Source organism: Colius striatus, chromosome 3 (assembly GCF_028858725.1).
Source record: "Colius striatus isolate bColStr4 chromosome 3, bColStr4.1.hap1, whole genome shotgun sequence".
NCBI classification, from domain to species: Eukaryota; Metazoa; Chordata; class Aves; order Coliiformes; family Coliidae; genus Colius; species Colius striatus.
In genome coordinates this window covers 20,554,033-20,575,602 of record NC_084761.1, presented here as the reverse complement: position 1 = coordinate 20,575,602, position 21,570 = coordinate 20,554,033, and the positions used below count along the sequence as shown (strand labels likewise).

The window sequence follows — 21,570 nt, the reverse complement described above, 5'->3', positions numbered from 1 at the left end:
CCGGGGAAGTGATGGAGTCCTCATCCCTGGAGATATTGAAAAGCTATGTAGGTGAGGTGCTGAGGGGCATGGTTTAGTGGTGGGCACTTGGCAATATGAGGTTAATGGCTGGACTTAAGGAGCTTTTAAAGGTCTTTTCCAACCAAAATAATTCTATGATTCTGTGTTGCCTTTAGGCAAGCACCATGTTTCTGTGAGATTGCTTTCAGGTAGACCTCATTAAGTCATGACAGTGAGAGTTATTTTACAACAGCTGCTTGAAACTATAGTTAGGCTCTGTACTGGTTTTGAAGGGTATTTGGGATGTTTAAAGCTCTGTGCACATCCAAGCTCACACAATGTGAGATGACTTGGTGCACAAAGGTATGGATCTTGGCCTCCCACCACGCCAGCAGAAGTGTGTGCTTGTAGCAGAGCAGTGGGACAGATGGCCTATGCCGTCACAAGCCGCTCTCCTGCGTTCCATCCGCTCAGCCTCTCTGAACTCTCTGGCTCTGCCCTGACTGTCTCGTGCTGTGAAAAGAGGCTGTCAAGTTTTGGCACGTGTTGCAGGGAGGAAGCAAGGAGTTGGGATGGTGCTGGGCACTGGGTCTCTTGTCACTGCCTTACTGTGTTAAAAAAATGGGAACGTATCATTATAAAAATACCACTTTATAGTGGGGTTTCTTTTTTTGTTTTTAAGAGACAATACAGAGCTCCCTCAGGACACTATAAACACACTGTAGCCAAGAATTATATGTGTGTATGTGTATTAAAAAATATAGACACACATATATATAGAGAGAGAGCTTTTACAAGATACAACGTGTATATTTTTTTGCTGAAGATGGTGTGCTCTGTCTGTAACTCAAGGTCTGCTGCATCAAGTACCTCTGAAGAGCTATCTGACTGGTCTCAGCACTTGGTTTGTACCAGCTCAACCTCCAAGCACTATGTATTATACACAAGGTGTTTGGTCAGACTACTTGCAAGTCTGCTTGTCTCCCGTGCTTACTGTTGTCAGAGCTTGTCAGAACTGTAGATAATGAAGCTAAAGGTTCTCTTGTCTGCCTTCACAGAAAGGTGCTGGATATCATCTGGATTTGTTCTGGGTGGCCATTCTCATGATTGTGTGCTCCTTTATGGGTCTGCCTTGGTATGTTGCTGCTACTGTGATCTCCATTGCTCATATCGACAGCTTGAAGATGGAGACGGAAACTTCGGCCCCTGGAGAACAGCCCAAGTTTCTAGGAGTGAGGTATGTCAAAACAGAAAGACCTTCATTGCCTTGTTTGCCTGCAATGGACAGTTTGTACCACCAATGGCCTTGCTTTTAGCAGGACACATGCAGAGGTACAGGGGGACTAGCTCTTAGTTTTGCTGTAAATCTTTCTATCCTTGCAGCTTTTTTTGTCTGCAGAGGATATATCCAGTTAGAAGTTTATCTGGTGTAGCCCTTTTGCAAATATTCTTTCTTGAAAACGAAGAAAACTGTTGTATTCTGTGCATGCCTGTCAATGGGGGAAAGCCTGTGCAGATGCGTGGCAGCAAAGGAAGGAAACTTCACACCGGAGCTTAGACGAGCTCTCAGTCTGCCTTGGGCATGCATGTTGAAGTCACCACAAAGTACATAAAGCTTTACAGGATGAGCTCTGGTGCCCATGGGACACTGAAAAGTTGTCATGAAGAATTTTGCGCTGCTTTTTTCTGCTTTCCAAACCAGACTATGAGATTTAGCAGCACAGGTCTCTGGCAATTCCTTGGATAAACTCCCGTGGAACTCCTCAAAGGTTTATTTGGCAGATCAGACACAATTTTACAGTGTTTGAGAAAGGAGATACATTTACTGTGGGTTTCTTTATCCATGACAGTTGGCATTCGTTAGCAAACAGAGTGGTGCAAAATGTAAACCTGTCATGCCTACAGCAATCAGCTCCACTTCATCAAGCAATTTTTTCTGTATTTGGTTACCTTAATTAGATGATATAAAGTGCTTTCAGTAAGAGTACTTCTGGAAATCAGGCCACTTGTTTAGGCAACTAAATAGAAATTTCATGGCCTAACATTCAATACTCTGAGTTATTGTTGGCCAAAGTGTTTTTAGATGGTAGGGAGCAGCTGTGGGTGCCAATGAAGGCACATGTTCAGTTCCCCATGAAGGCCTGGACCATTTATCCAGCTACTGGAGTACTATGACTAGGAGTCAAAATACACTACTCATCAAAGAGTGGAGAGCTAATGATGTGTTACCTATTTGTATGTCATAAATACTGCTGTACAAGGAGTCTGAATTGCTCAGTAATGTTTTCTAATGTTTAACATGTAAACACACTCCGCCTTACTCAGTAGCAGTACTCTGTTGATATGCAAACATTGGAGCTAAGGCAGCATACAAAAAATGATTAGGTGTTTGAACAAAGGAGGCTTGATCAGGATCAAGATCCCTGCCTGATGCTGTTGGCTTGTAATCACCAGTCTGCTTTGAAAATATGGCTGCAAAAATGAGTTGTCAGGCTTTCTGTGGGTTTTGAGTAGTCCAACAGGGAATAAAGCCAGTGTGAAAGCTGCAGCCATCCTGCTCACCCAGTGATTTTGTTTCAGGGAGCAGAGAGTCACTGGAGTCATCGTTTTCATTTTGACTGGCGTGTCTGTCTTTATGGCTCCCATCCTAAAGGTAAGGACATCACGTTTTCTGCTTCCTTCTGCTCGCACAGCCAAGGCAGGGCCACAGCAACTGTCAGACTATTTTTGTGCTACTGGAAAAGCTCATCACTGAAGTATGGAAAAGGAGATTAGTGAGAATTACTGATGCAGTTTTACAGTCTTTTGGAAGCTTAAACGCAAACCTTTTGGAAGGAAAAAGCAGCATTGTAATGTTCTACATAGCAATAGTGACAAAGTTCAGGGCTGGTGACCTCAAGGGCTGTGATTTTTTTGGTTTGTTTTAAATTTTTTCTTCCATGTTTACATAAAGTTATTTCCTTTCATTTTGCACTTTTATACTTCTGCTGTGCCTGTGTTTTTATGGAAAATACCTTGTGGATAAAGCTTGAGAGCCTACTGAAGGCATGATGGAAGGACAGTTGGCAATATAGTAGAGTTGCTGTGTGGAAAAACATCTTCATTTGCTACTTACTCATAATCTGCATGCCCACCAAGGAGGGTTTTTTGGTGAGAGAGAATATACAGAACTGCTGGCAATGAGCAGAGCCTGCAGCTGGTGGTATTAGTCTATGGGTGGATTTTTGGCCAAAAATCTTTGGGACCATTGCCACTGCCATAGCAGAGCTGTACCCTGCCCAGTGCAACTGCCAAAAGCACAAACACCTCACCAGCACAAGGCTCCTGCAGCTTGCCTGGCCTTTTTTTTTGTTTTTAAAAGCCATCACTGCAATCAAAATTTCATACTTTTAGACTGGATTCTCCTAATATACCACAGTCCTTATGATTTAAAAGCAATGCCCAGCTCAGCAGTATGGAAAAGGTGTTTCTGGAGGAAGCAGCGCAATTAAATGTGATTTCTTAATTGCTTGAATTTGTTTTTCTTCTGGGTTTAGTCAAGGCTCTGGACAGGTGTGCTGCTGATGTACCATTTAATCTAAGTAGGTAGCTGCTTTCCAAGATCTGAAATGTGTCAGGACATAGACACAGAAAAACACATCCTTAGTGGAACATCAGATGGTGGAAAGAAACTGGAAAACCTGCTTCTCCATGCCTTGTGGAGGACACTGCCTTCTCTGGGGATGATGGTTTGAGTAGCGCCAAACCCTACAACAGGAGCTGTCAAGTGCAGAAGTCCATCTCCTCAGATCCCTAGACTAATGGTACAAGCAGAAGATGTTGAAACAGTAACATGTGGTGGAAGAGTTGCACTGTGCATCATAACGCTGTGAGGGCGCAGACAGGGAGAAACAATTCTGGAGGAGGCAAATGAGTTTTAGGTCATGAGGTGATTGGAAGGCATGAGACCTGTGAGGCACAGTTAGATTAAGCCTGAAGGGGACGAGGCAGGCAGAGAGCAGTGATGCTACCTATGTATAAATTGGAGAAAGTGGCTTTACAAAGGCAGTGTGTTCCTATTCTTGATTCCTAGGTTTGTTTTTACAATTAGTTAATTTTTGTGTCTTGGGACCAGTTTCCTCCTCTGCACAAACAGGCATTTCCATGCCTTTTATTATAGTGCCTGAATAGTCATTCTGTCAGTTGCTTCGTGTTACCTTTCCCGGTGAAATCTCTCTTTCTCTATTCCACCATGGTCTATTATTTCCCTTGTTACTGCTTCATTCATGATTTGTCTGTGCTTCCCCTCTGAAAGTGCACACGGAAGATCGCCGGGGAGGCCTGAGGGCAAATGGGCACACTCCTCCCGCATCTACCAGCCTGAAGGGCCTGGCAGCATTTCAGGACCTTTCACAAACTCCAACAGCAGGGTCTACCACTACAGAGAACTGCTTAGCCTTGCAGAACATTTAAGTCTTCTCATGCCAGAAGGCTCGGGATCCCAAATTCAGTAAAACAGGCAATCCATGGAATAATCTTGTGTTTGGTTTTTGTGGGTTTTGCAGTGTTTGTGCTGGTTTTGCACATCACTGATGTTTCTTCTCTGTTGAGGCAGATCTCCACAGAAATGCCCTCGGCCCTGCTAGGAGAATGACAGACACTTTCCTGTAAATAGTTTTTTAATTCTATTGGCTAGCAGCAGGTTTGCTCAGAGTGCCTAAGCCAGCAGCCCCACCTTGTGTAAATACTTTCCCAAAAGAGAAGGCCTTCCAACACAAAAGTGTCATTTGCAGGATAATGTACTGAAGTTTCATCTAGGGATCATTTACAGGATTAATTTTACAGAATCATATTTTGACATTTTTATCCAATAAAAAAAAAATTAACAAAACAGAAGGGGAGGAAAAGGAAGCAATGTAAATAAACTAGAAAGGCAAACTCTGAAAGCCACCTACCCACCTTCCCAGAGGAGTTCTTGCCTTGTCTCATCTCATCCCTCAGATGCAGTGAGGGCTTTGAATCCTGTGGACACCCACAGCTGTGTGAAGCACATGCTGGCTCCCTGTCCCTCCCTATGAACGGATGGCAGGTTGTTGACCCAGGCTGCAGAAAAACACATTTGGCTTTTAATGTGAAATATCAATGCAGCTCATTGAAGGAGGCAAATAAATACAAAAGGAGGAATTAGCAGTCAAGGAGATCACCAGAGGTGTCAGGGAATGAGAAACAGGGGAGGGAAGGGAAAAATGCAGCCAGAGAGGCTTTGTGCTGGGATGGTGACTTTGGTACACGCGTTTGGGATCAAGGCCTCTAGGGATATGTGTATGGAAGTATATTTCTGACCCAGTAAATGATGAATCATGTAATGGGAAATACAAGAAAACACTGAAAAACTGCTGTGTGCTTTGCCTCTGAGTTACATGCACAGGTAGAAAGACAAATGTTCCTACAGCTGGTTGTGTGGGAGCCGAGGCTGTGCTGCGGCTGCCCTTCAGTGGCAGCTGCCCGTCACTGCACGGAGGCTGTCACTGGGCAACAGCAACAGCAGAGCTCTTCCCTTCCTTCTTGGGTTCAAATAAATCATACAAAGTCTGTTCTTCAGCTCCCATGTGTGGTGTGCACCCAGGTGTTCCCGTTGAGCTCAGTCAGGCCACACTGTCCGCACACAGGCCTGTGACAGGGCCAAGTAGCGCTTCCCCTCTTGGCAGCCACGCAGTGGCTTTTGCCCTTGAGGAAAGATTTGTGCTTCAGGCTGGAGGGGACTGATGCTTGTTCTGTGGAGTGTGCCAGCTGGTAATATTTGCCTCTTTTGCTTCCTAAGGAAGATGTCTCCGATGGCAAGAGCAATGATGGAGACAAGGGCAGAACTTAGCACTTGAGAGAGCAGACACTGATGTTTGCAGAGGCAGTTTCTGGCAGTGAAGAAAGTAGTTCATGGTTCTGTATTTGTGAATAGTTAGAGATTAATGTGAGCGAAAGATGATGCAGTCAGAGATTTGATTGGCATGTCCGCCACTGCTGAGGTGGGACTCAAGAGAAGAGCCTTTCTGGATGGACATCCATGGCTTACTGAGCTGGACATACCACAGAATCATGCTGCCTTTTCTTCTCTACCTTCTGCTTCTAGTCTTGCCAGAAACCAAGAGGTGAAAAGCGGTTTGAAGCTTACTGGAAGACATTTATCCTGCCTGTTCTTTAATTTGCTGACTGACTGGCACTTGCTTACTTGATTCCCTTGGATTCTTGGAGAGATGTCCAGGTCTCAGGGAACTGGGAGAGCCTGGGGTGTGTTTGGTGCTTGCCTTGCTCCTCAGCTCTCCAGCGATTGCACAAACCTGATTGCGGCTCTCAATACACAGCAGAAGGATTGCTTGCTTGCTTTATTACTCTGCATAGGTGCAATTTGAGTGAATCACAGGGTAGGAGTTTTGTCTTCCCATGCGTTAATAGTATATTGTATTTGAGAATGTTGTTCAGTCTGTTTTTCTGCTCTTCCCCCACAGTTCATCCCCATGCCTGTGCTCTACGGTGTCTTCCTCTACATGGGTGTCGCTTCCCTCAACGGCGTACAGGTAAGTCCCTCCAAAGGCCAGGAGAAGGCCTCCCACCAGGCCTTCTCTAGAAGATGCCAATCATTAACCAGTGCAGGATTTCTTTCACAACCCTCTAGCCTTTCCCTTCTCTTTCACTGCCACCTTTTCCTTTCCAAGAAACTCAGGGAGGATAGCAACTGTTTACAAACATTGCCACAGACTGGCTGGCCTGAGCTGGAGAGCAAAGGGGAGCAATCTGCTTAGCAGGAGAGCAGCCAAGCCTGGGCCCTGTGAGAGATGGGGGTGCTTTGAGGAGACTCAGGGTCCATCTTCTCCCCTAGCCCAGCCCAGCTCAGTGATGCTGCGATGCCCTTGCAGAGCTCCCAGGATGGTTCAGATCTTCTGTTGCAGACAGATGGTAAACAAGGGGATGTGATTTGTGGCACTGGGCTATTCTGCAACATTAACAGGCAGGAACATTGTTGTTTGCCAGAGGGGGGGAAGCCAAGCCCCTTTTCTTTGTTGTTGAGGAAATATTATGTAAGGAGCCTTTCTGACAGCACAGTGTCTGTAATTGGCCTTAGGAAGCTGGAAGTGGTTTTGTTGCTTTTTGGCACCCTATTAATTGTGTCCTTTCTTTTTAGCACTCAGTTGTGCTCTAATGGGAAAAGACTGCCTGTTCTGTGAGCACCATGGGAATTTCCTTGGGTATTCTTTCAAACGGCCTCAGCTTTCATTCAGGGATGTGAGATCCATCTGGTCTCAGCAGCGAGCAGCCAGCCCGCCTTCAGGCAGGGGACAATGAAGGGATTGTCGTGTTGGCCCAGGGGTTGGTTCTTCTGGAGGGGATTTCCCCTGCTTCCTGACCCAGGTGGTCAGGGGACTGGGCAGCTTGTTTTCCCCTGATGAAGGACGTTTTTTCACTCAATGAGAAATCCTGATTTTGGTTTAATGCCAAGTCCATCCAGTCCAGCACAGGGCAAGTGATGCTGCCAGAAAAGCTACCCATCTTTCTCACTCTTTGGTTAGGTGTCTTTATTCTCTGGTAAGATGATGTCTGCCTTCACCTCTGTTGACCTCTTGCTCCCAATTTACTTGAAAAAAGGAGAAAAAAAGCATTGTTTTTAAATGCTGAATGTGTTTCCTTGGCAGGAGCAGGGCAGGGGAGGGTGACAGAAGTGACCCAGAGTTTGATGCTGACAGTAGTTTGAACATTCATCTTGTTTGCCGTGTTTTGTGGGTAACGGAGTGCTCCCTTTGAGAGAAAACTCCCTGTGTCCATAGCTGCAGCAGCTCAGGCCCATTCTTTTGAAGCTGGTGGAGCATTTTCCAGACACCTTCATTCTTTGGTTTACATACATAGAATCACAGATTTGTTTTGTTTGGAAAAGACCTTCAAGCTCATTGAGTCCAACCACTAGTCTCACACTTCCAAGCCCACCACTAAACTATGTCCCTCAGCACCTCATTTACATGGCTTTTAAATATCTCCAGGGATGGTGACTCCACCACTACCCTGGGCAGCCTATGCCAGTGTCTAACAACCCTTCTATTGTTTAACAATCCCAATACTGACCACCAGGTCACATGGAGTCCTGCTCCTTAGAATAAGGGCACTTCAAGGCCTTGCTTTGAGAGATACTTCACTGTCTCTGTTCAGTCACCAAATACAGCATAGATGGAGGACCTTCATTTGAGGCAGTAGAGATAACACATTAACTCACCCTGCGTTAGGCCCACATCAGGTGATTCAAGGTGGATTTGTAGTGGAATAAAGCTCTGTATCTCGTTTTTGGGTATCCTAGGTTTCATTTAAATGTCTGTTTCTTTTCTTTCACAGTTCATGGACCGTCTGAAGCTGCTCTTGATGCCTCTAAAACACCAGCCCGACTTTATCTACCTGCGCCACGTCCCACTGCGCAGGGTTCATCTCTTCACCTTCCTGCAGGTGGTGTGCCTGGCCCTCCTCTGGATCCTAAAGTCAACTGTGGCTGCCATCATATTCCCTGTCATGGTAGGAGATGCTCTTCTTCACATCCCTCTCTCAGACCCTCCCATAAACAGGCAAATCCACCCTCTCCCTGTCAGGTCCTTAGCTCAGTCTCCATTCATGGCACCGACGTAAGACTGCACAGGGTCAATGTTGCCACAACTGCCTTCACATAAATCCTCTAGAGGAAAACAAGCCTGGAAAGTTGCTTTTTTTTTTCCAGAAAGCTGTGGTTAGTTATGATCATTCCTGGCTGCCAAGGTTAGATTTGCTGCATTTTCTTCTGGAGCTGCATGAACCAATGAAAGGTGCATAGTTTTCCTTTTTTAGTCCACACTACTTACTGTGCAGAAAATGTCTCCGTTGCTTTTAAATAGCACAAACTGACAAAACCAAGAATGTATCTTGCTGCTAAGAGGTGTGCCAAAGGGAAGGAAAAGATTAGCTAAATCAAGAGCACAAGAAAAGAACATCTTTTCCTTGAACCTGAATGAAGAGGTCCCTTCCAGCCCTTAAGACTCTGTAAAAAGCCAGTAATGTTGGTTCATGTCCTTGGCATTGGAGGATTATACAGAAGTTTATAGGATGCATGTCTGCTTTCTAATAATGTGTGTTAAAACTTACTTTGGATGTTGAAAGTGAAAATGTTCATCACATAGAAAAACTGTTTCTTAAATATGTACTGTGTAGTCAGTCTGATACAGTATTTCTACATGAAGCAAAGGGAATAGTGAGCAGCTCTCTGTGCATTCAGGTTATTACTAGAGCTATAGATACATTTAGGCACTTACACCAAATAGAAGACAAGCAAGTGTTATGGTGAGTTTGTACGTACACTTTGCCTTAGGCATCAAAACCCTTGACCATGTATCTTAAATGAGGGAGCAGGGAGTAGATCTTTCCTCTCTTCTGTGCCTGACCTGGAGGAGCAGTTGGGAGGAAGGTGGTTCAAGAGCTAAATGGATCAAGCGTGGGTCCACGTGGGACCATAGCTGCATGCACAGAGATTCTGCTGAGTCTGATCTCCAGCTTGGAGTGGGTCAAGTTGCTGCAATGTCAAAGCTTTATCAAACTCTCTTAAGAAATCTGGGCCCACTGTCACCCAGTTTGAGGTTTGTTAACACATAAAATTTCAGTTGTGGGTGCAATTACGAACTGCAGTACTTATTTAAGAGAGAGGAGGAGGGAAAGCAGAAAACAGGGACAAGTAAAAAAATCCTCCAAATGTTCTTGCTGGGACAGATGCTCTGTATATAAGACAGTGAATATCAGCAGTTCCCACTGACATGCTGTTCTGTTGCACTTTCATGGCTGTGTTGTGCTGCTGTTGAAAGCTGGTTCTAGGATCTGGGCACTCATTGACTGTAATAGAAAAAACCTGAGTTGAACTCTAAGTCTGCTGAGATTGGTTGTAATGGTGCAGACTCAGTGAAGGTATAATCACAGCTTAAGAGTAGCTGGATCTGATGACAAAACCTCAATTATTTGCACTCTTGAACAAAAAGACTATAAACTTCCAATTTGTAAAGATCCAACCAACAGGCAAACCTCTGTTTATTTGAAGGACAAGCACTTTCAATACAGAAGTCATTCATAATGTGATAATCATAGGTGTCTCCCTGGCATCTTTCCACCCTTTGAGTAATTTCTCACTTCTGTAATCATGTATTAAGTTATGCAAGTCAACGCCTGAGATCCTTTCCTAGGAATTGGTTGTGTCATTGATTGCTTGGAACAAATTCTTCATCTTAAGGGCAGTCTTCAGTTGTCTGGTGATGATATTAAACCCAGTATCCATGTAAACACCTATTTGAAACATGCCCCTGCTTTTTTCCCCCGTGCCTTGGATTGCAGTCTTGCAGAAAAAAAGCTTTTCCTCCAGTTTCACGCAGACACAATCCCAATGAATCTGACACTACAAACTGTGAGGACACACTGTGGCGCTTTTGTAGTTCTTACATCTAGGGAAGTGGTGAGGAAAAAAGTGAAGATGATTACTCAGGTTGCCCCAGAGAACTTGCATATGTAGGCAGAAAGCAAAGATCAGTGACAATACCGGTTTTTTTGGCTCTTTATTTTGTCTGATGCCTGTCAGTTGCAGGTAAAGATGGCCATTGTCTCTGCAGGACTAATATGTGGTTACATTTTTTTTCCTGTACATTGCTGCTGTTTATCCTGGCATGAAGCAATCACAATTTAGACTTCCAAGTTGACAGCGATATCCCAGGGGTTCACCTTGTTCTCTATAGGTTCATTTACAACCAGGAATTAAAACGTGTGGGAATAAGAAGCAGCATCAAGAGGAATGCACAGTGTTCCCAATTTAAGGTAAAATGTGACTGCAAAGTGTCTCTCTGCCTTTTCAGATCCTGGCACTCGTGGCAGTCAGAAAAGCCATGGACTACCTCTTCTCCCAGCATGACTTAAGCTTTCTTGACGATGTCATTCCGGAAAAGGACAAAAAAAAGAAAGAGGATGAGAAGAAGAAGAAAAAGAAGAAGGGCAGTATGGACAGTGACAATGACGATGTAAGGAGCTTTCTGCTCTTGTCGAATTCCTCCTTTCTAGCTAGCTAATCCCAGGGGATGATCCACACCCTTCTAGATCTGGGGCTGACTGTTTCCCGGCCTCTTTTGAAGCCCACCAGTTGGCCTTTTGCTGCTGCAGCAAAACAGCCCCAAACAACACTTCATTTCTACGTTGCCTTCCCTTTTCCAGACATCAGCAGCCTGTGGTAGGTGGTACTTGCGTTGCCAAGAATGAAATCACACTTTCCACAAGAGCAGTAGACACCGACTGAGATGCCATGCCCTTTGCTAGAATGCCTTTTATCACCCTGCCTTGTTCATCTTTCCCTCCTCCGCCTTTCTCCCCCACCATTGTCTTACATTTCAGGAGGAGAATGGTTTTTGCCAGCAGCTCTGTTACTTCGGAATATATTCTGGTTTTCTATTTTATATTTCATTGTATTTTACATTTTCATCACTCTTTTTAAAAGCACAAAAAGCTGTGACTTGTCATATTGCAGAAAAGACTGCTTTCTGTTGATAATACTTATGAACCAAATTATTTTCAAAGCATACATGCCCTTCTGCAGTATGCTCTTTGGTCCTACCTTAGGTTGCAGCATGCCCTAAAATAGTGCAAGGTAGCTGCTTATGTCATTACTAAGCACAGTGACCCAACTAGACCAGATCCACGTGCCTTAGACTGTTCTGTTTTTTACTGTGTCTATAATAATAAGAAAAAAAATGTAGTCCTTGTGCCTTTAAACATTCTCCTGCTCAAGTCTAGCATGAACTCAGCTCCTGTAGATTTCTGTTCAAGTGCTAAACACACTGATGGTACAGCACTTTGTACAGTATTTGTGAACTACTTTGGGAGAGCTGCCTGCCTCAGTCAGAATTGCCTTTCGCAGCATGAAAAGGGAGCTAGGTTTTGATAATTTTAGGCTACTTGGAGAGTACTAAGCACAGAGTCACTTTGTTCTGTTCATGTACCCATCCAGAGTTCATGAAGAGGGCTTTTCCTATGATGTAGGCAGAGGTAAGATCGTTTGAAGCTGAAAAAATATCCCTTTTGAACACAGCATAAGAAGAGATCGTACTCTGGAGGTTTCCAAAACCCACCAGGACACATTCCTGTGCCACCTGATTGAGGTGAACCTGCTTTAGCAGGCATTTGGACCGGATGAGCTCTGGAGGTGCTTTCCAACCCCTGCCATTCTGGGACTCTGTACTGTGGGAGGAGGCAGACAGCAGGACAAGTCAACTGTCTGTTTTTGCAGCAAAGCCCAAAGATGGCACCACTGCCACCAAACTGGAGGCTTGTGGGTGCTGTGGGGTTGTGTGTCATGGTACGTTTGGAGGGTTTCTGCTGGATGTTGGCTGCGTCTTTTCTGCAGTGAGCATATCTACCAAATCAGCCCTCCTTGCGGGTTAGATAATGCATCTGATGTCTTCAGGAGAAAATGGCAGCTCCAGGAGTTCCCTCAGAATGTTCCAATGCCTGATCTTGCTCAAGGTTGGGAGGACAGAAAAGTCAGTCTCAGTTCTGGTGGAGGGCAAGCTCAAACCCAAGTCCTTTATGAGAGCTATAAAGCACCACTGCAGATCTGTGTTAGAGGCAACAAAGCCAAGCTGTTCTGATGAGAATATATGCAAAGGTCTTTCTGTAAAGAATACTTGCTGCCTAAAGGAGAGCATGTGCTCTGCAAGAGACAAAACTAGAAATTTCTTAGGTGAGGATGTAACCTTGTAGGAGGCAGCCTGAATCCATGTCTTGTTAAGTCAAGCTGCACCTCAACTGGGAAGCTTGGCTCCTATTTCAGACGGTAAGCTCTGCTTTCCTGCCACTCCTTCAGTTCCTGGGAGGCTGAGGGTGAGGGTTTCCTTCAGCAGATAACTTTGTGCAAACCAAAAGGAGAGAAAACATAGTAAATAGTCAGCAGAGATTTGGCTCCATCCCCTCCTCTGGACTAATTTGAACCCAGCAGCATTGTACCCTGAGGCATGGCTCCTATATCTCAAGTGTATTTTAAGCTCTCTCCTCTCTTCTCAGACTTTTCATAAATTTCAAGTACAGTACTTGATCTAATGGGTAAGAGAATGTAAGCAAAATGTTGATTCTTAACTCTTGGGTTTTTTTTCCAGTACTCGCTTTTAACAACTTCCTGAACGTAAAGCAGTTGGCGTTATTGGTTTTAATCTGTTTTACTTTCACTCTTTCTCTTCCAGAAGTGTGCCCCACAGAGTTAGTCCTCTGGGATTTGGCAGGTAGTACATTGATCAGAGTTCAGCAAAGAGACTTGCTGGATGCTGCTGCTGCAGGGGTGTTAGAGGAATGAGTGCAGCAAAGCCTGGCATTAGAGGAGACCATACTCAGCACTGGCTAGGATTCACCTGAAGTTCTCACTGGGGATTTGCTAGCAGTCAGGGGCAGCCAAAAAGGAGCTGCCAAGATTTTCAGTCATCTCACCATTTTTTCCCACCAGCTTGTCTTTATAAAGTGTGAATTAGTGCAACTAGTTGCTGCAGTTGCCAAATGAAAACTCCAGCATCTTGTTTATCTTTCTGATTTGATGCCAAAAAATGCATGATCCAAGAAAGGACAGATCCAAAAAAAATCTTGGGCTAGTTTCAGAGTCCAAAGTGCTGTGTAATGGTCTCTTCTCCCCTTCAAGGCAGTTCTGACTAACTGATGATACTTTCTCTGTCTCTCTATTCATTTTAGATAGTGAAATTTGAAGTAGACCCTGAGGATCAGCACTGCCATTCCACAGATCTTAGATTTATTTATTAGCACTGAAATGGTGATGTGTTGGAGAGATTACCCCAACTCTGAGGCTCTTGCATATAGCAGGGCCCCAAATAAGTAGGGATTGTGAGATAGCTTTATGGCCTCGGTACTTTTCTGCAGAATCATCTTTACTTGAGCTATGCTTATCCCTCAGCCTTGTAAAAATACTCCTGAGGAAACATTTTGCTGTTGTAGTATGAAATACAGCACTGGATGTCAGTTATGTTAAAAAACATCATCCATGGAGTGTGATTCTCTGGCCTCTAATGTTTTGCTGCCCTGACATGGAGGCCTCCCTCAGTCCAGACCTGCATTGTGCCCACTGCTCTGTCTAGTTCTCTGCAGGAACAAAGATGTGTTAACATTTCTGGCAAACACCACCTGACTTCCTCTGCCAAATCATGCAATATCAGCTTTTCCTTGGTTATGAGAAGTTGCTTAAAAGTTAGCTTTAAAAAGCAAACTAATTCCAAGTACCTTTTTTACTAAGCATAAGCAGGTGGATGAGTGAAGCTGGTGGGTCGTCAGTCATGCTGGTGCCTGAACTCCAGGAACCTGGTGTACAGCTCTTCTGGCACTTGTGCCTCTTGTTGAGCAGCTTGCCGTTCTCCTGCCTTCCTGGGAGCACTGAATTCTTACAGGGGCCTGGATTTGATGAACTCTTTTACAGTAAATAGAAGTATAACTGAGTCGAGGATTTGACTCGACTTCAATACAAGAGGGAGTTGACGCAGTCCAACTTAAGGAACCTCTGCCATACCATGTCTGACCCTCACCCTCCTAGAGCAATTGGGAAGAAAAAAAGGGATTTTACAGAAATTAGAGCAGGATAAAACACTTTGAGTTTTCACAAAAAGCAATGCCCTGCTATTTCTGCTTACGAATGCGTTTTCCATCTGCGTTTCCTGCAGCCAACTCCAAGCTAATTTGGATGGTGTCTTATAAGCTGGTGGCGTGGGGAAAGGAGAAGATAACAACTACACAAGATCATTTGTTGGATCATTTCTGCTTTCAGAGTGTGAAGAAAGAGGGAGGGTGGGGTGCAGTGGGGAACCAGTGGAAACCAACAGTCAACTAAGCTGGGTGATGCTTTTTTTCTTTTCCTCATTCCTACAGAAACTCTAGGAAGACTGATTTTAATTAGTGGGAGACGATAAAAGAGAGAGCAGTGAAAATATTCTAAGACCTCTTAAACCTTTTTTTCACAGTCTGACTGCCCCTACTCAGAAAAAGTCCCAAGTATTAAAATACCAATGGACATCATGGAGCAGGAACCTTTCCTAAGTGATAGCAAACCTGCCGACAGTGAGTAGAACTAACCTCTTGCATGCCTGCTTGACTCTGACTTGCAGTACAAACATAGATAGATATTTAGAGTGATTTTTTTCTTTGTATTTTACTATTACTTGAAAAGTACTCTTTCTTTCTTTTTTTTTCCTTAATTTCCAGGCCTCTGATTTATGAGAGATTTTGGTTTCGTGAGCTTTTTTCGTTGCTCGCTCTAAAATTGATGTTGTTCTCTCTGGTGCCTGCAGCTTAAGCACTTTTATCCAGCTCCTAACAGGTCTCTTGGCCCCCCACTTTCTCCTCTCCTCTCTACCGACCTTTCTCCATTTGTGTTAACTCCTCTGATGGTGTGATGTGTGGGTTCTTTTTTTCCTCTGAGCCTAGTGTTCTGGATTTGCAGCATGTCTAAACTGCATCACTGTCCTGTTACTGTTTGTTCCCTTAGGTGCCAAGCAGTTGCAAAAATCAGCTCTTAACAGAGTAACTAAAACCTCATTGCTCTGAATTGTGCATTAAACTGACAAGGCAGTGATCAATTGACCATTAACCTATTTCCCTTCTTAGGTGATTTGCTTTTGTGCTGTTCTGTTTCTTTTGAAGCACTAATCTTAATATCCCTAATTGATCACTCTGATCTTCACTTTCAGTCCTTCTCACTTTTCATACTATAGCCTTTTAAGCCAGGAATCGGGAATAACAACTGACCTTAGTTTTTTTGGCCTTTCCACTGACTTTTTAAAACACTACGAGCAGTGGGTGCCACCTGGGGATGAGAGAAATGCAAATTATAGTAATGCATTAGTACTGCTCAAAGGCTGGTGGTTTCTAGGAGTGGTACCTAACCCCCCAGATCATTAAACTCTCATTTCAGTTTAAGATCTGGTACCCAAGTCCCTCGCCTTTTGTGGCATTTAGATACCACAGGCAATCCTAAGCATGGCTCTGCAATGTTTAGAACCAGCAGCAATTGTAGATTGGCGTTATAAAACAAAGCCAAAGAGGTGTTTCCCTGACTATTTAGATATTCTCTGTGCTTTGCTGACAAGGAAAAGGAGCAAAATCAGCCTTGGGCAACCAAACATATGCTCCTCACTCTTGTGTGAAAATGCCCTGATGTACTATTGGCAGATTGCATCCTATGTTGTTACACAGGATTTTATGATTGGATGCTGCTCTATTTTCAACATCCTTAAGGCTGAAATAGATAAGGAACAGTTAATTCTGCTGCAATGCCTTTGTGACAGCACAGAGTACATCACCCATGGGCCAAGCAGTAGTTGGTTGACGTATTTGTACATTTTTATAATCCAGGCATTGATTTGCTGCTTTTTCATTACAAACAACACACCAAAAGGAAAAAAAAAAGCCCTTGGGCTAGAAAAAGTCCAACAACATTTTGGTATTGTCCTTGAATAGAACTGTGCTCTACTAGTAATACTAGTAACATTAGCTTTCCTTCAACAATAGCAAGAACAGGATTATTATAACAGAGAGTGCATTTCCTCACTCTGGGTGAGGAAGGGAAAGACAACAAGCCACCTGTTTTGTCGCAAGGAGTTTGGATGCAACAGTGAGGAGCACAAGGTAACTTGAGAGGTGTAGGTAAAAGGTAAGTGCCAAGACCCAAAAGTGGTGGAAGTCTTTGGAAAATGAGTCTTTTGGTCCTGTTGACAGTTCAAGGGTTTTTATAATGGAGGAGAGAGAGAGAAATGGAGTATTATTATTTGCAAGCTGTGAAATTTGTCTGGCGGGCAGTCAGCAGTCAAAGAACATGGCCAGGTAGATGAGAGGATACTGGAGGAACTGAGGCTAGGCTTGAGAAGCTGTCAGTGCTGCCTGTAGTGACAAAGCTTTCTTCCCTCCCCAACAGGAGAAAAATCACCAACATTCCTTGAACGCCATACGTCGTGCTGATACAATTCCTTTCCTTCAGTCACACACCATGCCAAGGTAAGCACCCAAAAAACGATTCCTCGAAAGTGTCTTAGCTAACCCTCAGGATGCCCAAAGTCAATGAGGCAAAGTTTCTGTTCCCCTCTATGAAACTCCTAAAAAGTGCTTTGAGCAAAGTGCCTAAATGGGGTTGCAGCTTCCCAAGTTGATGACCAACTTTGGAGAGGCTGGAGGAGGCCTGAGGGCTCCACTGGCCTCTCAGACCCCAGGGCCAGCACTGATGGCTGGTTTGGGCTCTGAACCAGAAGAAATATGCAAAACAATTGGGAAGAGTCTAGCAAATACACCTACAGGGTGGGGGTAGTAATAACCTTTTTTAAAAAGGAACACAGTGAAAGAAAACTGCTGTTCTGATTTCCTTCAGTCCTGTAACAGGATGTTGCAGGGAGGAAGTAATCTGTTTTCCCAAGTCTGTGGTGGAAAATAGAATAAATAATAACTTGAAATTGCAGCAAGGAAAAGTCAACAGTTTCTCAGAGCTCATCCACAGCGCAGAGCCTTGGGACTGCCTCGGGCCTCCCAGTGCCAGGAGTCAGATCTAGACCAAGGCAGCATTAGTTCTCCAAAATGTCCCAGAAATATTTATGCTTCCAGGATTCGAGTGTGTGAAATTCATCTCAGTGACTATAAGCAGATTATTTCCAAGGTAGATCATGAGCGTTGCCACATTTTGGTGAGGAGCACGGGTGCTGGATACTTGGAGCTCCTCATTGACAGAAATGGGTGGGTTTACTCCCTGTCATGAGCAGTGTTCAGACCAACCCTATACGAGATACAGGCCTTATCTCCAGATCAGCCGTGTCTTACCCCTGCCTGCCAAGGTTATTTACTTGGTACCTGTGTGCTGCCAGTCTCAGAGAGCAAGGTACAAGCTAATGCAAGGAGCTCAAGCTGAGACTCCAGTATTTGTTCCATTTCTAGGTGTGACACTGTCTGTTGGGCGTCCCACTAAGTCCCAGGATCCAGAGTTTTCCCAGTTGCCACTCTGCTTGCTTTGTAAAATGCTGGCTTTCCCTTGCAAGCTGTAGATTGTTAATTTTTTGGAGGATTTGGTCACTGGGAAGCTGTGCTAGCAGAAGCCCAGAGCACAGCAGCCCACGTTGAGACTGAGGACCCTGGAGGTGTTGCCCACACTTACCTTGCCTTTCTTTTTCTTTGCAGCCCTCCACGAACTCCAGTAAAAGTTGTGCCTCAAATTAGAATAGAACTTGAGCCTGAAGACAATGGTTATTTCTGGAGGTGCAAGGGAACAGAAACTACTTTGTAATTTGTCTGTCTGTCGAATCTTTTGTGGAATTTATTTTGTCACTAGCCAAATATTAAAACGCTCTCTGCTCCCCACCTGCATAGGTAAACGAGATGCCAGGGGCACTGGCATTACTCTAGCTGAGAATCAGTGTTTGTCTCTTTGTCTCTCTGTCCTCTGGCAGAACAAAGCCGACCTCCAGGCTAATTCTGTCTTGCTTACACTGCTGGAAGATGCTGGAAAGTGCTGCTAACACTAACTTTCTCTTAAAGGCTGTACTTGTAGTTAACACGGGAAGGAAAAGGAAAAGGTACTTCACTCCCAGCACAGACAAACCATTGCCATCCTTGTAGCATGCGTTTTGAAATGTCCCTTTCCTATGCAATTTTTTTTAAAGAAACACTTTAATGGACTTAATCCGTCAGGTACATGGAAGAGTGTTATTTTCCTAGATTATTTTGTTTAAATTATGGGGGCCTAACCTACGACTTTTTTTTGTCAATTTTTTTAACCTTTTTTTAATTACTGTAAAGAAAAATGAATTTTTCCTGCAGCAGGAAACGTATAGTTATGAGTAGTTCTACCTCTTATTTCTAGATGCCAGGCTTTCTGTAAAAAACAAAAAAAATTGTACCATATGTAATGTGATTTTTACAACAAAAAACAAACCACGACACCACACCACAATCACCAGGACATGGCATAGGGCTGGATCAGTTTGATTAACACCTTCTACTCTCAAGCATCTGTTTTACTTAAGATTATGGTTTGTTGGGTTTTTTATGGTTGTTGTTTCTTTTTATTTTTAATAAGTAATCTGACTTCACTATGAAGGAGAGGGGATGTAACTTAAATCTCTGTGATCTGAGACGAGTCTTAAATGTCACGGTGGTAAGCGAAGCATCATCCGTCGGCGGACAGATGCTGATTGTACTCATGCTGTTGATTCCAGACACCGTATCCTTTGAATCATTGCTTTTGAAACCTGTGTGTGTATGTGTGTGTGAAGACCCTGGGTGCGCTTCGGGCACCATGAGGGCGTGAACGAGGAGAAAGGCAGCTGAAGACGCTCTGCTGAGATGTGCCTCCCGCCACCCCCCATCGCCGGGCTCACAGACATCTGTGTCCTGCAGCTGTCTGCCATCACCTACACAATTTGCCCTAACTCTTGACTGCTCGGTCCCTGTCCCGTCCATCTGACCGCGGCGACGCATCTGTACCCAGCAGGCCAGGCGTGGGCACGCGTGGGCGATTGGCTTGGCACCAAATACCACCCCAGGAGAGGTGGTTTTCTCTCTGTAGCATGTATGCGCCTTGTGCATGCACGTAAATGTGCATTTGGGAAACTTGGCTTCACCAAGACATTTCTTTGAGGCAATGTGAGGACTGCAGATAACACACTTAAAGTGTCATTAAAAATGTTAAAAAACAAAAGAAGAAAAAAAAAAGCCCTTCTGTAAGGGCTAATTCCCCAGTGGAGAAAGTCCCCTCGCAGAGGACGGACACGTCGCTGCTGCTTTCGTCCTTGCGAAACCAAAGGCCGTGTTGGTTAAGTAAACAGAATTTCGTGATGGTGCTGAGACCTTATATGCCAAATTTTAGCATCTGCTCACTCGTAGGAGCCATATCAGCAACAGGAGGTGCCGGATAGGGCTCTTCTTTTTCTTTCCCAAATGTGCAGTAGAAGCAGCTGGCCGCCTTATTTCCCTGCTGCGGTGCTTTGGGTTGAGGGATGAGCTGCTGGGGATGGGAAGGTCTGAGCTCGCTCTGCGGCAGTCAGTGTGCAGGACGGCAGTGGGGCCATAGAGGTGTCTGCACTGCATGCACACCCCTCTGTACATTCCCCTGCTCCTTCTCGAGGGCTCCCGCTTTCAGCTTCCATGCAATATTGTGCTGACTCACAGACTCCCAAACCCGCTCTGGAAGGGCTGGGAAGATGTTGGAAAGGGCCAGGAAAGGAGCTGCTCTGATCCTTTCCGCTGCCAGTCCTGCTAGCCAGAGGACAGGTAACCTGAGATGCGCAATCCCTGCTCCAACCGACAGTTGCCATCCCTTGGTGAACACAAGTCCCTGACTCCCAGAGGGGAAATGGACTCACCTATGGAGCATGCAAGAGCCCAGACCTTTGGGTTGTGGGAAGCCTAGCAGCTGATGGAGGAAAGATCAGCACTGAGGAACAGAGAGAAGTGACTTCCCTGCTCCTGGCCTGCTGGCATCTGGTGATGGTTCTCCACAAAAATGAGGTCTTCCACTTTAGAACGTTGTTAAATGTACTTGAAATGTATTGACTGCTGACCTATATCTTTCTCTCTCTCCTTTTAAAATTGTTATTGTTTCTTTTAACCCAAGGAGCTGTTGTACAGAAGGTAGCGTGGCTGAAGGGATGGGACAAAGTTTTCTGTAGCTTTCCATGAAAAACACACACTTCTGGTGACAGGACCTGGAAATGTTCCTTTCCTGGTGCCTGAAGCCAGCACTTCATTAGCGATTGTGTCTCTCTTGTTGGTTTTTCCTTTAAAAAACAAAGCAAAACCCAACCCAAAGAGAGGAAGCAAGAGCTCTGCTGGCTTTGGGTGTCAGCACAGGGTGGAGGGCCTCTGGGTGTCGCAAGGTCAGTTTCACCGCACTTCATAGACCTTTGAAAATAACTAAAATGTCTTTTCAATCAGAATGGGGTATTCTGTGGGAAAAGCCTGGCTGAGCACTGCTGGGAAGAGGTGTGGAGCCTGACTCAAAGCCCTCCAAAATCAGAGGTAGCTGTCAAAAAATGAACTCCCCAGAGCAAAACCAAGGCAGGTCCCCCTTCGGGGTGGGAGCACCACCCGCCTTGTCCCAGCCCCAGCAGCGTGGTGGCCCTCTGCCTCTGTAGCCCACACTTATTTGTCATCGTGGCAGATACACCTTTGGGGTTTATTTTGTTTGTTTTTGAATCAACACGCACTTTCAGATACTTTTATTATTGTTTTTAATTCTTGTAAGGCTGTATTGACTTTGGAGGAAACTTAATGTAAAGTGAAGTGGATCAAGATGGTGGAACAAAAAGGAAAAAAGCAGAAAACATTTCAATATATTAAGTGATTTTTTTTTTCCTGTAATATAAACCACAAAATTCCTTATCACATTATAGTATTTTACAGTTTTATGAAGCTTTCTATTGTGACTTTTATGGAATCAAAAGATGAAGATGATGAGATATTTTAGCATTTATATTTTTCAAAATTAAATGTATACTGAAAATAAAGTAACTTTATGCATTTATCAGAGAGTTTGTGTGTTTATTTTTT

General features: G+C 44.4%; 1 protein-coding gene across 3 annotated transcripts in view; it reads left to right on the top strand.

Annotated features, from left to right (window-relative positions):
* Positions 1–21,472, top strand: part of SLC4A4 (solute carrier family 4 member 4) — a 246,237-nt gene extending 224,765 nt beyond the window's left edge. For all 3 annotated transcript variants that reach the window (XM_061994177.1, XM_061994176.1, XM_061994178.1), the window contains 8 exons: positions 1,059–1,237; positions 2,581–2,653; positions 6,483–6,551; positions 8,353–8,526; positions 10,869–11,030; positions 15,009–15,105; positions 16,958–17,037; positions 18,202–21,472. In XM_061994177.1, the coding sequence (XP_061850161.1) occupies positions 1,059–1,237; positions 2,581–2,653; positions 6,483–6,551; positions 8,353–8,526; positions 10,869–11,030; positions 15,009–15,105; positions 16,958–17,001 (798 nt within the window). In that variant the 3' untranslated portion in view covers positions 17,002–17,037; positions 18,202–21,472. The remainder of the gene's footprint in view (positions 1–1,058; positions 1,238–2,580; positions 2,654–6,482; positions 6,552–8,352; positions 8,527–10,868; positions 11,031–15,008; positions 15,106–16,957; positions 17,038–18,201) is intronic.
* Positions 21,473–21,570: the final 98 nt, after the last annotated feature.